Genomic DNA, 15,969 nt, shown 5'->3' on the forward strand with positions numbered 1-15,969 from the left:
AGTGTTTACTATGGTATTAACTGCTGGTGATTAGTTTTGTCAGCTTTTTAAAAAAATCTGTAAAACAATTATTTTGCTGTGTTTTTGCAAGATATTTTAGCTCACTTTAGAATTTTAGGTTAATGATTGTTTCTTTTAATACATTGAAGATTTTGCTCTTCTTTTTTTACGTTGCATCTTTTTCAGGAGAAATCTGTTTTCATCCTTATCCTTGTTTCTTAGAACTTAGACATTTTCCCTCAACAACCCCCCACCCCCAGCTGCTTTTACAGTTTTCTTTTTCTTTTTGGTTTTTAGTGATAACTATAATTATGATGTGCATTCATGGACTTTTCTTCATATTTCTTGTACTTGGAGTTAGTTGATCTGTAGGTTTTATAGTTTTCATTAAATTTTATAGATTTATTCAAAGTACTTTTTCTTTTTTTCCCCTCTGCTATAACTATTTTTAAGTCCTTTTCTCCTTCCTTCTGTCCCTGAAACCTCCCCCCACCTTTTTGGGGTACTATAGTAGCATGTAAATTAGGCTTCTTAATGTCCCGTAGGTCACTGACACGTTAAAAAAGTCTTTCTTCTTTGTGTGTTTCATGTTTTTATTTTAATTAAAAATTTTTATTGGAATATAGTTGATTAACAATGTTTTGTTAGTTTCAGGTGTATAGCAAAGTTAATCGGTTATACATGTACATATATACAGTCTTTTAAAATTTCTTTTCCTATATAGGCCATTACAGAGTATTGAGTAGAGTTCCCTGTGCTATACAGTAGGTCCTTATTAGGTATCTATTTTATATATAGTAGTGCATATATAGGAGAAGGCACTGGCACCCCACTCCAGTACTCTTGCCTGGAAAATCCCATGGACGGAGGAGTCTAGTAGGCTGCAGTCCATGGGGTCGCTAAGAGTCGTCACTTTCCCTTTTCCCTTTTATGCATTGGAGAAGGAAATGGCAACCCACTCCAGTGTTCTTGCCTGGAGAATCCCAGGGATGGGGGAGCCTGGTGGGCTGCCGTCTGTGGGGTCGCACAGAGTCGGACACGACTGAAGCAACTTAGCAGCAGCAGCAGCAGCAGCAGCAGCAGCAGCAGCAGTGCATATATGTCAGTCCCAGTCTCCCAATTTACCCCTCTTTTTCTTATCTCCTGGTAAGTTATATGTTTGTTTTCTACATCTGTGACTCTACTTCTGTTTTGTGAATAAGTTCATTTGTACCCTTTTTATAGATTCCACAGATTAGTGATATCATATGATATTTTCTTTCTGTGTCTGACTTACTTCACTCGGTATGACAATCTCTGGTTCCGTCCATGTTGCTACAGATGGCATTATATTGTTCTTGTTGTTGTTGTTTTTAAAGAAATATTTATTTTATTTATTTGGCTGCACCAGATCTTAGTTGCAACATGTGGAATCTAGTTCCCTGGCCAGGGATTGAACCCAGGCTCCCTGTATTGGGAATGCAGAGTCTTAGCTACTGGATCACCAGGGAAGTCCCTATGCTGCTGCTGCTACTGCTGCTGCTGAGTCGCTTCAGTCATGTCACACTCTGTGCGACCCCATAGATAGCAGCCCACCAGGCCCCGCCGTCCCTGGGATTCTACAGGCAAGAACACTGGAGTGGGTTGCCGTTTCCTCCTCCAATGCGTGAAAGTGAAGTTGCTCAGCCGTGTCCGACTCTTAGCGACCCCATGGACTGCAGCCTGCCAGGCTCCTCCATCTGTGGGATTTTCCAGGCAAGAGTACTGGAGTGGGGTGCCATTGCCTTCTCTGGGAAGTCCCTATATTGTTCTTTTTTGAGGCTGAGTAATATACCATTGTCTCTATGTGCCACATTTTCTTTATCCATTCCTCTGTTGTTGGACAATTAGATTATTTCTCTGTCCTGGCTATTGTAAATAGTGCTACAGTGAACATTGGGGTGCATGTAAATTTTCAAATTACAGTTTTCTCCAGGTATTTGCCTAGGAGTGGAATTGTAGGGTCATATGGTAGTTCTGTTTTTAGTTTTTTAAAGAACCTCCATAATGGCTGTGTCAGTTTACATTCCCACCAACAGTGTAGGAGGGTTCCCTTTTCTCCAGACCCTCTCTAACATTAACTGTTTATAGATTTTTTGATGATGGCCATTCTGACTGGTTTCAAGTGATACTTCATTGTAGTTGTGATTTGCATTTCTCTTAATAATTAATGATACTGAACATCTTTTCATGTGCCTTTTGGCCATCTGTATGTCTTCTTTGAAAAATGAAAGTCACTCAGTGGTGTCTGACTCTTTGCAACCCCATACAGTCCACAGAATTCTCCAGACCAGATTACTGGAGTAGGTAGCTGTTCCCTTCTCCAGGGGATTTTCCCAATCCAGGGATCGAACCCAGGACTCCCACATTGCAGGCGGATTCTTTCTCAACTGAGCTACCAGGGAAGCCCAAGAATACTGGAGTGGGTAGCCTATCCCTTCTCCAGGGAATCTTCTCCAGGAATTGAACCAGGGTCTCCTGTGTTGCAGGTGCATTCTTGACCAGCTGAGCTACCAGGGAATCTGTCTTCATTGAAAGACATACAGAAATGTCTATTTAGACCTTCTGCCCATTTTTTGATTGGGTTGGTTGGTTGTTTTTTTTTATATTGATCTGCATAAGCTCTTTGTATATTTTGGAGATTAATACTGTTGCTTCATTTGCAAGTATTTTTTCCCATTCTGTGGATATTTTTGTTTTGTTTACAGTTTCTGTGCTTCATGTTTGGTAGTGTCTGTGTTGTATTTTAAGAATTGGGCTATTGAAAAATTTGTGAATTTTATGAGAGGCTTGAATAGTACATAATTAAAAAAAATTTAACCAACATTATTCTGTTTGATCATGTTGGTGGAAGGCATTGCTATAGTCGTTTTCATTCCTTCTGTGCCTCCTCTCCCAAACATGGATTACAGAGCTTTGTGGAATAAAACATAAGACAACTAACTATACCTTTATAAAAGTAACTGCCATTTCTTTGGTTACCTCTGATAGTCTTTGACTAATTATGAATATAAAAATTTTGGTTTGAAGTTAGAAATATTTTTTGTCCTGCGAAATCACTTCAGTCGTGTCCGACTCTGTGCGACCCCATAGACGGGAGCCCACCAGGCTCCCCTGTCCCTGGGATTCTCCAGGCAAGAACACTGGAGTGGGTTGCCATTTCCTTCTCCAGTGCGTGAAAGTGAAGTCGCTCAGTTGTGTCCGACTCTTAGCGACCCCATGGACCTACAGCCTACCAGGCTCCTCCATCCATGGGATTTTCCAGGCAAGAGTACTGGAGTGGGGTGCCATTGCCTTCTCCTTTTTTGTTCCTTATTAATGTTATTTAGTAGGTATGTTGGTTTAATCTGAGGACTGATTATAGTTAGCTATGAAACAGAAATCAAACATATTTTAAATGTCTGTCCTGAAAGATTCATTGTTACCTATAAATCACAAAATGTTAATGCAGTTCTCTAAAGACTGTCACTATAGCCAGATACCCAATTTTATCTCTAGTAGAAATGAAAAGAAGCAAGGCTATATTTACTTAGTTGAGTACCATTTGGATTTTATGGCCAATTTGCATTTTATGGCCAATTATTTGAAAAATATATATTTTTAAGCACTATCATGGCTCTCAGAGCAGTGAGATGCTTATATGTAAGAGTTATGTAGGTTGTGAAACTGACTGAGAAAACAGAGGTTTGTGTGTTGGGAGCCTACTCATTGTGTTTCCCTTGGCTGTCCTCTTGCCTGCACTTTTTTTCTCCACCTTCTTGGTTTTGATTGATTGTATGTTGTATTGGAACTCCACAGTGCCATATTATTTAAATAGCATGTTGTGAAACAAATACTCTTAAGTTACAAACTTGGCATTAAAGTAGAGGACTGTTTGCGTAAAACCTGTAGAGCCTTTTATTTCCTTTTCATTATGTATAATTTTTTTAAGTGGTAGAATCTTTGGCTGAAAGTTTTTTCTTTCTGATTAAGAAACCTGTGATGTCTTTTGAAACTTAGGTGTTGAGGTTTATAAAAAATACGATGTTATGATTAATTTATTACTACTTTGGACACTAAAATTTGTGTAATTTTCATTAATTGCTTTCTTTGTAATACCTTTTCTTCCAAATATCATGTTTTCGTTGGATTTATGGACATATTTATAGTTCTGGGGTAAGCAAGGATATCGTATTAAGCGACTTGGGAAGATTTCTTATTGTTTAGTTGCTAGGTTGTGTCTGATGCTTTGTGACCCCATAGACTGCAGCATGCTAGGCTTCCCTGTCCTTCACTATCTTCTGGAGTTTGTGCAAATTCATGGCCATTGAGCCGGTGATGCCATCCAATCATTTCACCCCTTCTACCCACCTTCTTCTCCTGCCCTTGATCTTTCCCAGCATCAGGGTCTTCTCCAGTGCATTGACTCTTAGCATCCGGTGGCCAAAGTATTGGAGATTCAGTTTCAGTATCAGTCCTTCCAATGAGTATTCAGGGTTGATTTCTTTAGGATTGACTGGTTGATCTTCTTGCAGTCCAAGGAACTCTCAAGAGTCTTTCCAGCATCACAATTTGAAAGCATCAATTCTTTGGCTCTCAGCCTTCTTCATGGTCCAAGTCTCGCATCTCTACATGACTACTGGAAAAAACCATAGCTTTGATTAGAAGGATCTTTGTTGGCAAAGTGATTTCTCTGCTTTTAATATGCTGACTAGGTTTATTATAGCTTTTCATCCAGTGAGCAAGCATCTTTTAATTTTGTGGCTGCAGTAGCCATCTCCTGTAATTTTGGAGCCCAAGAAAGTAAAATCTGTCACTGTTTCCACTTTTTCCCCTTCTGTTTGCCATGAAGTTATGGGACTGGTTGCCATGATCATAGTTTTTTGAATGTTGAATTTTAAGTAAGCTTTCTCACTCTCCTCTTTCACTTTCATCAAGAGGCTCTTTAGTTCCTTTTTGCTTTCTGCAATTAGGGTGATGTCATCTGCATATCTGTGATTGTTGATATTTTTCCAGACAGTCTTGATTCCAGCGTTTGATTCATCCAGCTCAGTGTTGCACATGATGTACTCTGCATATAAGTTAAGCAAGCAGGGTGCCAGTGTGCAGCCTTGATATACTCCTTTGCCAATTTTGAACCAGCCCATTGTTCCATGTCTAGTTCTGTTGGTTCTTGACCTGCACACAGGTTTCTGAGGAGGCAGTTCAGGTGGTCTGTTAACTCCCATCTCTTTTAAGAATTTTCCACTGTTTGTTGTGAGAGGGTTTAGTGTAATCATTGAAACAGAAGTAGGTATTTTTCTGCAATGCCCATGCCTTCTCCATGATCCTTTGAATGTTGGCAATTTTATCTCTGGTTCTTCTGTCTTTTTTAGATCCAGCTTGTACATCTCTATATTCACATACTGCTGAAGCCTAACTTGAAGGTGATTGACTAGCCTTAATTTAGATGGATATGTGGAAACAGATAGCCTTTTTTTTTTTTAATAGTTTTAATTACTAATTCTAGGATGTGCTGTGTCTTTGTTGCTGCATGGGTTTTCTCTAGTTATGGCAAGCGGGGGCTACTCTTCAGTGTTGGTGTGCAGGCTTCTCTTTTTGCAGAGCAAAGGTCTGGAGCATTGCACTTCAGTTATGTGACACATGGACTCAGTATTGCTGCTCCTGGCCTCTGGAGCAGAGGCTCAGGTGGATGTGGTGCATGAGTAGTTGCTCCGTGGATGTGGAATCCTTCTGACCCATGGATTGAACCTGTGTCTCCTGCATTGGCAGGCTGATTCTTTACCCCTTAGCCACCAGGAAAGCTAGTCTATTTTTGTTGTTGCCATTCTACCCAGTTTTCTCTCCTTTTCCTTATTTGACACATAGAATATCTGAATGAAGAACACCTTCAAAAGTCTTCTTTCAGTTCAGTTGCTCGGTCGTGTCCGACTCTTTGTGACCCCATGAATTGCAGCACGCCAGGCCTCCCTGTCCATCACCAACTCCCGGAGTTCACACAAACTCATGTGCATCGAGTGGGTGATGCCATTCAGCCATCTCATCCTCTGCTGTCCCCTTCTCCTCCTGCCCCCAATCCCTCCCAGCATCAGGGTCTTTTCCAATGAGTCAGCTGTTCGCATGAGGTGGCCAAAGTACTGGAGTTTCAGCTTTAGCATCAGTCCTTCCAATGAACACCCAGGACTGATCTCCTTTAGAATGGACTGGTTGGAGTCCAAGGAACTCTGAAGAGTCTTCTCCAACACCACAATTCAAAACCATCAATTCTTCGGCACTCAGCTTTCTTCACAGTCCAATTCTCACATCCATACATGACTACTGGAAAAACCATAGCCTTGACTAGACGGACCTTTGTTGGCAAAGTAATGTCTCTGCTTTTGAATATGCTATCTAGGTTGGTCATAACTTTCCTTCCAAGGAGTAAGCGTCTTTTAATTTTATGGCTGCAGTCACCATCTGCAGTGATTTTGGAACCCCAAAATATAAAGTCTGACACTGTTTCCACTGTTTCCCCATCTATTTCCCATGAAGTAATGGGACCAGATACCATGATCGTTGTTTTCTGAATGTTGAGCTTTAAGCCAACTTTTTCACTCTCCTCTTTCACTTTCATCAAGAGGCTTTTTAGTTCCTCTTCACTTTCTGCCATAAGGGTGGTATTATCTGCATATCTGAGGTTATTAATATTTCTCCCGGCAATCTTGATTCCATCTTGTGCTTCTTCCAGCCCAGCTTTTCTCATGAGGTACTCTGCATATAAGTTATATAAGCAGGGTGACAATATACAGCCTTGACGTACTCCTTTTCCTGTTTGGAACCAGTCTGTTGTTCCATGTCCAGTTCTAACTGTTGCTTCCTGACCTGCATATAGGTTTCTCAAGAGGCAGGTCAGGTGGTCTCATATGCCCATCTCTTTCAGAATTTTCCACAGTTTATTGTGATCCACACAGTCAAAGGCTTTGGCATAGTCAATAAAGCAGAAATAGATGTTTTTCTGGAATTCTCTTGCTTTTTGGATGATCGAGCGGATGCTGACAATTTGATCTCTGGTTCCTCTGCCTTTTTCTAAAACCAGCTTGAACATCTGGAAGTTCACGGTTCGCGTATTGCTGAAGCCTGGCTTGGAGAATTTTGAGCATTACTTTACTAGCGTGTGAGATGAGTGCAATTGTGCTGTAGTTTGAGCATATTTAAAGTCTTCTTTAGATGACTTTTAAACTTCATTAGGGTCAGATGAGTGGTATGGAAACCTCAGAATCAACTTGAATTAATTGGGGAAAAAAATATTTGAAAAGGAAATTTCAGGCGATTTCCAAAGTGAGTTATCTGGATGGGAAAGGTTCACATTTCTGAGGTCATCCATGAAGTTTAATCAGCTTAAATATGATTGGTTTGTTAAATGGGAGTTTGTTTTCTCCTGAAACATACTTTGAAAACTTTGTTTTTATTTGTGGATTATAGTTTATTACAACAGTGATTAATTTTTATGAGATAATATTGTGTCTTTTGTATTGGTTGATGAAAATCTGTTCTTGGATGTGATGATATGGAATGGGTTGTAGCACCAGGGAGAGGCATGTAGCAGCAAAGTAATAGTAAAGAATATTTGGTTTTCAGAACATTTGAAGTTTTCTCTTATTACTTTCTTTGAACATTGATTTGCTAAAAATGATTTGGTAACAAACCTGATTTTATCATTGTCATTTTCTCATTTTTTGAATTTATCCAATGTTTTGTATTGAATAGTTGTTATGTTTGGGAAATTTCAGTTTTGCATATTTTTAGATTTTTGACTTGTGTTCCATCAGAGATTTCAGGTAGATGGATTATAAAAGTTATTTCTTTATTCAACAGAAATTTAGGTCTAGTTATAGTCCAGGCACCAGTTTAACAATGACAACACTCTTTGGATCAAACAAATGTTTCATTTCAAAGCATGTTGATTAATTTACATCTGGCATCATACTTTCATAGTTATTTAATTGGTCATTGTTTGCATACACCTTTATATTAAAATGGTTATTAAAAACTGAAAACCATTTACTCAGTCTTTATCTTGCCTTCCCCGCCCCCATCCCCAACTGATTGAGAATCAGTTATATGGTATAATTGTACTTTTAATTTTTAGAAATCTTAAATGCAAAATGTAACTGTTTCCTCTACTTAATATTTGGAAAAAATGGTTTCTGTTTCAGGGGTTTTAAGCTTTCCCTTTTGAAAAGCAGCCTTCACCTCAATTTTAAAAGTTCTTGGCCCTGACCTAGGCTAGATCCTTACAATCTCATGCATGTGGCCCACTAATGAAATTGTAGTACCTTGCTTCTTTCTAGGTGTTGCCTTCCTGTGCTGAGCACTAAAACTGGTTTAAATTTCATGTCTAGAAGTGGAATGTTCTTGTAGAAAATGATGCTTCTTGAGAAACAAATATCTTCTGTTGCTTACTCTGAGTCACTACATAAAACAAGTAATAGGTACTTTTACTAATTGCTGCAGTTTGATGCTCAAACAGCCATGTTATAAATTATCTATATTTTTAAAAGAAATATTTATACCAGACCAAACTTTTGCTTGATTTTCTTAGGCAGACTGACTTATTTTTATAGCTGAAGTTTTTCGTATTTTTATTTTACAAGTCCAATAATTATTTGTTGTTAATGTACCATCTTTCTTCCGCTTGTAGACAAATTGTAATAAATTCTTTTTCCTTTTACTTCTTTTCTCAATCAAAATGTTAGACTTATACAAGCACTAGCAGCAACTCTATATCTGGATCCTTGAAGCGCTTGGAAGATACTGCAGCTCGATTTACAAATGCAAATTTCCAGGAAGTCTCTGCGCACACTACTAGTGCAAAAGATGTTTCAGAGGCTAGAGGGTCAGAGGGCAAAGGGAAGAAATCTTCAGCTCACAGCTCAGGTCAAAGGGGAAGAAAGCCTGGTGGAAGAAATCCAGGAACGACTGTATCAGCTGCTAGTCCTTTCCAGCAAGGTATTACTTACGATGTTTTAGTTGAAATACTTGTTCTTTTGATGATCAATAGTAGTTTTATAAAAGAATTTACTTTTTGCTTATAACTGTTGGATAATTAGAGGTTATTTTATGATTAGTTGTTATACTAAGTTTACTTCAAAGACTAATATTCTTTCTTAAAATGTTTTTGGGACCTTCACTTTCCTTTTGTGTTATGACCTGTGCTTCTAAAGTTGAACTGTAATTTTTTTAAATGTTAAAATAGTTGTGGAATAAAGTTAAAAGTTTGGGGAGAAAAACAATAAAAGCCGGAGTTTTCCTTTCCTTTATGCTCAATAGAAAAGTCATTCTATTTTATAAATTGCTTTTATTTATCTTTCCCAGTTGAACACTAGAACTGTTAAAATATACATTTTTAGTAAGTGAACAAGTACTGAGTAATTTTTAGGGGAGCTAAATAGTTTTCAGTAAATAATAATTACTGATTTTAATATATTTATTATGAAGCTTGACATTTAAAGTAGACGATTACTCAGCCTACATAAGTTAAGTGTTAGTCGCTCAGTCACGCCCGACTCTTTGCGACCCCATGGACTGCAGCCCACCATGCTCCTCTGTCCATGAGATTTTCCAGACAAGGATACTGGAGTGGGTTGCCATTTCCTTCTCCAAGGGATTTTCCCAACCCAGGGATCGAACCCGGGTTTCCTGCACTGCAGGCAGATTATTTACCGACTGAGCTACAAGGGAAGGCCCATATCTTTTGGTAATTATAAATACCCAATTTTGAGTTTTAGTTAAACAACTTTTTTTTTTTTTTTTCCAGTGTAAATATGTTTTATGCATTCTTTTGGGACATGCTATGCTATGCTAAGTCACTTCAGTCATGTCCGACCCTGTGCGACCCCATAGACGGGAGCCCACCAGGCTCCCCCGTCCCTGGGATTCTCCAGGCAAGAACACTGGAGTGGGTTGCCATTTCCTTCTCCAATGCATGAAAGTGAAAAGTGAAAGTGAAGTCGCTCAGTCGTGTCCGACTCTTAGCGACCCCATGGATTGCAGCCTAATAGGCTCCTCCGTCTATGGGATTTTCCAAGCAAGAGTACTGGAGTGGGGTGCCATTGCCTTCTCCGCTTTTGGGACATACTTATACTGAAAAAATAATGAGCTATTTAACTGATACTCAGAATTAACAAGGCATGGTGTGTTTTTTTTAATATATGGCAGAACTGTTTCTGGAGAACAAAATAACTCACCTAAACTTTACAATCAGTTAGCCATATATTCTAGGTTTTTACTTTATATAATTTTTATCATGGATGTAAATATTTTGAGAAATATAAATGTTCAAAACTGTTCCAAACAAATGTATTTAATAAAGTATAAAATAAAGGCCTCCTTCTCTCCCCCACTTCCCATCCTGCCCTTATATTCCTAGGAGTAAACGAGGGGAAAAGCTGTCTTTTCCTTTACCCTATTCAAACTTTTAATGATGATAAAAATTATACCCATAATCTACCAGGACAGAATTTGAATATGGAGAAAGATTGCTTAGTCACTGAACTCTTCATTAAAAAGTATATTCATGTATTTTAAGTTATTTTTGGATTTCAAGATTTTCAAGTCCTAAATTTTTTTTTCTTTTTCCTCATGTAACAAAAAGTTAGATAGAAAAGAAAATGCTAAATTTGCTCTTTTGTGTGTAATAAATTTACTGTATATTATTTTTATGATACTTTGGAAAATAAATAGTAAAACTGGAAGGTTTTTTTTTTTTTTTTTGGCCATGCCACACGAATTTCAGGATCTTAGTTTCCCAATCAAGGGTTGAACCCAAGCCATGGCAGTGAAAGTGCTGAGTCCTAACCACTGAACTGCCAAGGAATTGTCATAAAATTGTAATTTTTAATGTAACTTCATTCACATTTTGAATGTGATTGGCAGAATTCAGTTATTTCTTCTTTGTAACGAAGACCTTATTTTGTACTGCTAAAATTGCATTTTTGAGCTTTTAATCGTATCTTTGAAGTACTAATCCATTTAGAAAAGAAATCTCTCATTTTCTTAAACTTAATAACATTGGAGTCTTTCCCTGCTTCTGTTAAGATATGATAGAGATGTGTTATGTTTTCATATCTGAGGTAACATTCTTAAAAGTTTTAAAAGCTGAAATTTATAGTAGAGTGTTGAAAGTAATTGTGTTTTTTCTTTTTTAATTTCAGGATTGTATGTGAATTTTAGAAAATATACATTTAAAGTATTGCGTATACTAAATGTTTTAAAGTATTTACCTTGTTGTTGTGAGCTTTTATCAGCAGCTGTAAAAACAAAAACATGCAGGAAAAAGACAGATGGTGACAGATCAGAATGGATAATAAAGAACTTCTTTATAGCTGCTAATTAAGTGGCAAATTGCAGTTATACTTAAAAGATTGATGTAATGTAAATGGCTTCTTAATATGTATATTTTTCTATACAGAAACGGCCGGAAAATGGTCACAGACGTACACGTAATTTCATAAATGAATAAGGCAGATATTCTCTTGAAAAAGTTAAATTTTAGAACTATTATTGTTTTCTAAATGAGCCATTTCAGCAGAACTTAAAATTTAAAAACCAAAACCATGAGACTTCAGTTAAAAATAAATTATTTCTGTGTGTAAGGAAAAATATCTTTCTGAATATTTAAGTCAATTTATGTGTGATTACCTATGAATGTGCTCTGCAATAAAATTTGTATTTAGCTTGGAATTTCCACTGCCAATAGAACACTTCATTTTGAGCTTTTGTTTCTAAGTATAATAGTTAAAACCTGATATAGTTTAGTTTTATGAAACACAATAGTTATGTGGTCAAAACTGAGTCTAAATGTGTGTTACTTCATTTGGTAAGTGTGACGAGAGGGTTTGATAAAGTGAAATGGTGGACTGAACTTATTCATCAGAGCCATTAGTTTTCACCTGATAAATAAGAACCTTGAGGTTCTTATATCTCATAATGACATGATGGGCTACTAGTATTCTTTAACTAAAGAGTGGGGGAAATAAGCAGTTTTGGAAGTTTTATGAGAGGTGCCTCTCCTATGATTTTACTTTCATAAAAGCAGTAGCAAAATGTAAGTGGCTGGTGTCTTTTCTTTATGCAGCTTCATGAGAGGTAGACTGGGAGAAATGTGAGTTATGTGGATTATTCCATGTGATCATTGTTGTTTTATCAAATTCATGTTTTGGTGGGGTAGATGTAACCGAGTGATAATATTCACCAACATTATCTTGAAGTTAAAACTCAGAACTTAACTACTTAAGCAACATCTTTTGGTTCTTACTATATGTTGGGAACATTTATCCTGGTATCTTCATAATTGCAAAAGACGAAATTCCCCATGCCATTCAGAGTTTGATCACAGTCTTTTGAAAGTCTTCTTGAGACTTAGCTGTTCTTCAGTCCTTCCTCAGCATATGTAAGGCATGTGGGGAGAGCTGAGGAATGCCGCCATGTAAAAGTGGAAGGTAGGTTCAAAACCACATCTCATATCTTGGTAATTGTACAGGTAATAGCTTGTAATTCAAGAGTTAATCAATTTAATAACTATAAAATGACAAGTATAATTTTATAGATTAACTTGATTTCAGTAATCTTTAAAAAAAAATCTAGCTGAGTTATATACTGATGTCCTTGGTTTTATAGTTAGTTTTTTTCGTCCTCTCTTTTTGCTGATTGTATCATTTCTACTGCTCATGGGAACTTTTGCATCCGATTTTTTCTTTTCCTACCCCATTTTTTTTTTTTCCCCCACTACAGGCAGTTTTTCAGGAACTCCAGGCAGTGTAAAATCATCTTCGGGAAGTTCAGTACAGTCTCCCCAGGATTTCTTGAGCTTTACAGACTCAGATCTGCGTAATGACAGTTATACTCACTCCCAGCAGTCATCATCAACCAAAGATGTACATAAAGGAGAGTCTGGAAGCCAGGAAGGGGGGGTAAATAGTTTTAGTTCCATAATTGGTCTCCCTTCAGCCTCAGCTGTTATTTCACAGCCTAAAAGCTTTGAAAATTCACCTGGAGATTTGGGTAATTCCAGCCTCCCTACAGCAGGATATAAGCGGGCTCAAACTTCTGGCATAGAAGAAGAAACTGTAAAGGAAAAGAAAAGAAAAGGAAATAAGCAAAGTAAGCATGGGCCTGGTAGACCCAAAGGAAACAAAAATCAAGAGAATGTTTCTCATCTCTCAGTTTCTTCTGCTTCACCAACGTCGTCTGTAGCATCAGCTGCAGGAAGTGTAACCAGCTCTAGTCTTCAGAAATCCCCCACGCCACTCAGGAATGGGAGTGTGCAGAGCCTCAGTGTGGGCTCCTCTCCACTTGGTTCAGGTAGGCCTAGCCCTTTGTTTCACCCTCCACCCCTCCCTCCCACCACCACCATCCTCCTTTTACCTTCACAAGCAAATTGTTTTAAACTATCATTATAAAAATACTGTGAGTTGCTAAGTGACATTTAATTATCTTAATGAAAAATGTTGTCTTAGTAGGACAGTTCGGTCTTTGGAAAAGACATTTGGCACTAATCCAATTTTACTTAACTAAATATAGACTAAATAGTTCAGTTCATTGGTCATTCATTTCTTATGAAACACCTAGAAATGATTTCCCATTTTTTATTTTTGCTTCACTTGCATAGAATTTTAGAAATCAACTCAGAATTCACATTTACGGTGTGAGAGTTTGCACTATTTTTGATTGGTATTTGTTTTGGGGCTTCTTTTCCCTAAACCTCAGTTAGTCTTTATTTTCTCAGTAATTCCTAACACAAATTCTAGTTGAATTAACGCCATCTGGAATATTTTTCAGTTAGTGATAGGTGATTTAAATTTATGGACTTTAAAAATCTCATTTCAGGAGATATCTTAAATGTTACGTATCATTTTTGTTTTCAATTGTGTTTACCAGTTTTTACCATCATTTTTACCATGGTATGAATGGAGTTATAAATGCTGTTATTTACCACATTGGTATGCTCCTTTAACTTATACTTTGTAATGTAAATATTATTTTCAGTTTTTAAAAATTTCAAGATGCGTGTTTTTAAGACAGAAACTTAGCTAAATGTCAGCATTTATCTTTTATATTACATCTTCAATTTAAGATAAATGACTTTAGATGTGTTGATTGTAAATTTTACCCATGTTTCAATTTTAGATTTCTGATTGTAGAAATGATGCAATTTTGGCTAAAATAAACTATGGATTTTGCCTGTTCTGTTAGATGGAGAAGATAGGTGGAAAATGATATGGAAAAATAATAAATAGAATTTAAGTGAAGAGTATTCATGTTTATTTTACAAATATAGAATTTTGTATAGTTTCTATAGTTCTACAGACAATTCAGTAAGTGAATGTAAGAAAGACCATTATAAGGGAGAAAAGAGCATGTGTGAAGGTCAGATATGAAAAGTAGTAACTTATTAACTGCCATCTGTTATATTCTTTTTTATCTTGTTTAATCTTTAGGACAGTTTTATGACATAGGGGCTATGAATGCCTCTATTTTACAGCTGATAAAACTGAGACTTAGGTAAAATAAATTGTCCAAGATCACACGGTCAGGGATTTTTTTCTCTTTTTATTTCTGATAGCTAGCTTCTTTGCCTGTGGTGGACCTGTTAGACAGGTTTTTTGGAGAAATGAGTGGAAACTATGGAAGGATTAAGTACCGTTAAAGATGGTTTAGAGCAAGATTCCTTAGTCTTGGCACTATTGATATTCTGGTTGGGCTAATTCTCTGCTGTGCATCACTGTCCTGTGCCTTGAAGGATGTTTATCAGGATTCCCAAACCCTACCACTACCCATAGTGACAATCAAAAAACATTTGGGTTCTGAAAGGGGCAAAATTGCCCTTGGTTGAGAACCACTGTTTTAGAGGAGGAAAATAATAAATTGCATCAAGAAATAAGTTCATTGAAAAGATTTTAATATTTTGCACCCTTCAATATATGTGTTATTTATATAGTATATTTGCTTTGAGACCAGAAGAGCTTAGCAGATAGCCATAGCCCCTGTTCACAAAAAAGAAATTTACACAGATTTCCTTGGAAAAAATTTTTTTAGTTCATGTTTATCTTTAGCAAAGAGGCACAGGAATCAGGTGAGTAACATACTGAGAAAATTAGGTGTAAATTTGCTCTTAGGAAGAGATCCTCACCAGTGTCCTATCCATAGGGGCACAGTCTGAGTGTTAACTGAATTTCAGAAATTGTCTTTGGATGCCAGTTGAAATACACATCCTCAAATTAATGGACTTAAAATACCAGTTTACACTCTTGAAAAGATTTTGGTATCTGTTACTGATTTAGGGAGATTTTAGGTGTGGAAATCATATTCTTTACATAGTGATTACGTTGAGAGAGCAGTGTTTGTGGCAGAAAAATATGAATTTGTATCCCTTTTACCTCACCAGTAGGTAAAACAGAAATTCAGGGAGAAATTCCTATAAATATTATTTCACGAAGTTTAGACTTGTCAGGATTTTTTCCCCCTTAAATCTGTATTTTAAAATCACTTTGAAGATTGTATAGATCTTGTTAAAGCTATTATTATGGAGTAAGATTGTTTAAAACTATTTGAGGTAATATATTATTTAATCTTACAGATTTTAATAAAAGTTTTATGATTAGATCAGAGCTTTCTCTCATTGATAAGCTTAGTTCTAAAAAGTCTATTCTTACCTAAGAAAAGCTAGCTGAATGCCATAAATATTTAGGAATTAAGTCTTACCATAAGTTAAGATTGCTAACTGCTGTTTAAACTTAGCTTGTGCTGCACACTGGCTTGCATAGAGTATTATTACTCATTATATAGAAGAAGAAATAAACAGAATTCTCACAGCTTTCAGTGGTGGGACTATGCATTTTCCTTGACTCCAGTAACAGTTATAAAATTTAAGGGGTGTTGATGAGGGTCTAAAACCATGGTAGTACACTGTTGGTCATACTTTAAGCAATGGGA

At 36.8% G+C, this 15,969-nt stretch overlaps 1 protein-coding gene across 7 annotated transcripts in view; it reads left to right on the forward strand.

Annotated features, from left to right (window-relative positions):
- The window catches only part of MLLT10 (MLLT10 histone lysine methyltransferase DOT1L cofactor), a 212,590-nt gene that overhangs the window by 136,667 nt on the left and 59,954 nt on the right, over positions 1–15,969 (forward strand). For all 7 annotated transcript variants that reach the window (XR_008701429.1, XR_008701428.1, XM_055543773.1 and 4 more), the window contains exons 10-11: positions 8,733–8,985; positions 12,769–13,338. Coding sequence is in view for 5 of the 7 variants with exons in the window: in XM_055543773.1 (XP_055399748.1) it covers positions 8,733–8,985; positions 12,769–13,338 (823 nt within the window). In the remaining 2 variants the exon portion in view is untranslated. The remainder of the gene's footprint in view (positions 1–8,732; positions 8,986–12,768; positions 13,339–15,969) is intronic.

The sequence above is a fragment of the Bubalus kerabau genome, chromosome 13 (genome assembly GCF_029407905.1).
Source record: "Bubalus kerabau isolate K-KA32 ecotype Philippines breed swamp buffalo chromosome 13, PCC_UOA_SB_1v2, whole genome shotgun sequence".
Lineage (NCBI taxonomy): Eukaryota > Metazoa > Chordata > Mammalia > Artiodactyla > Bovidae > Bubalus > Bubalus kerabau.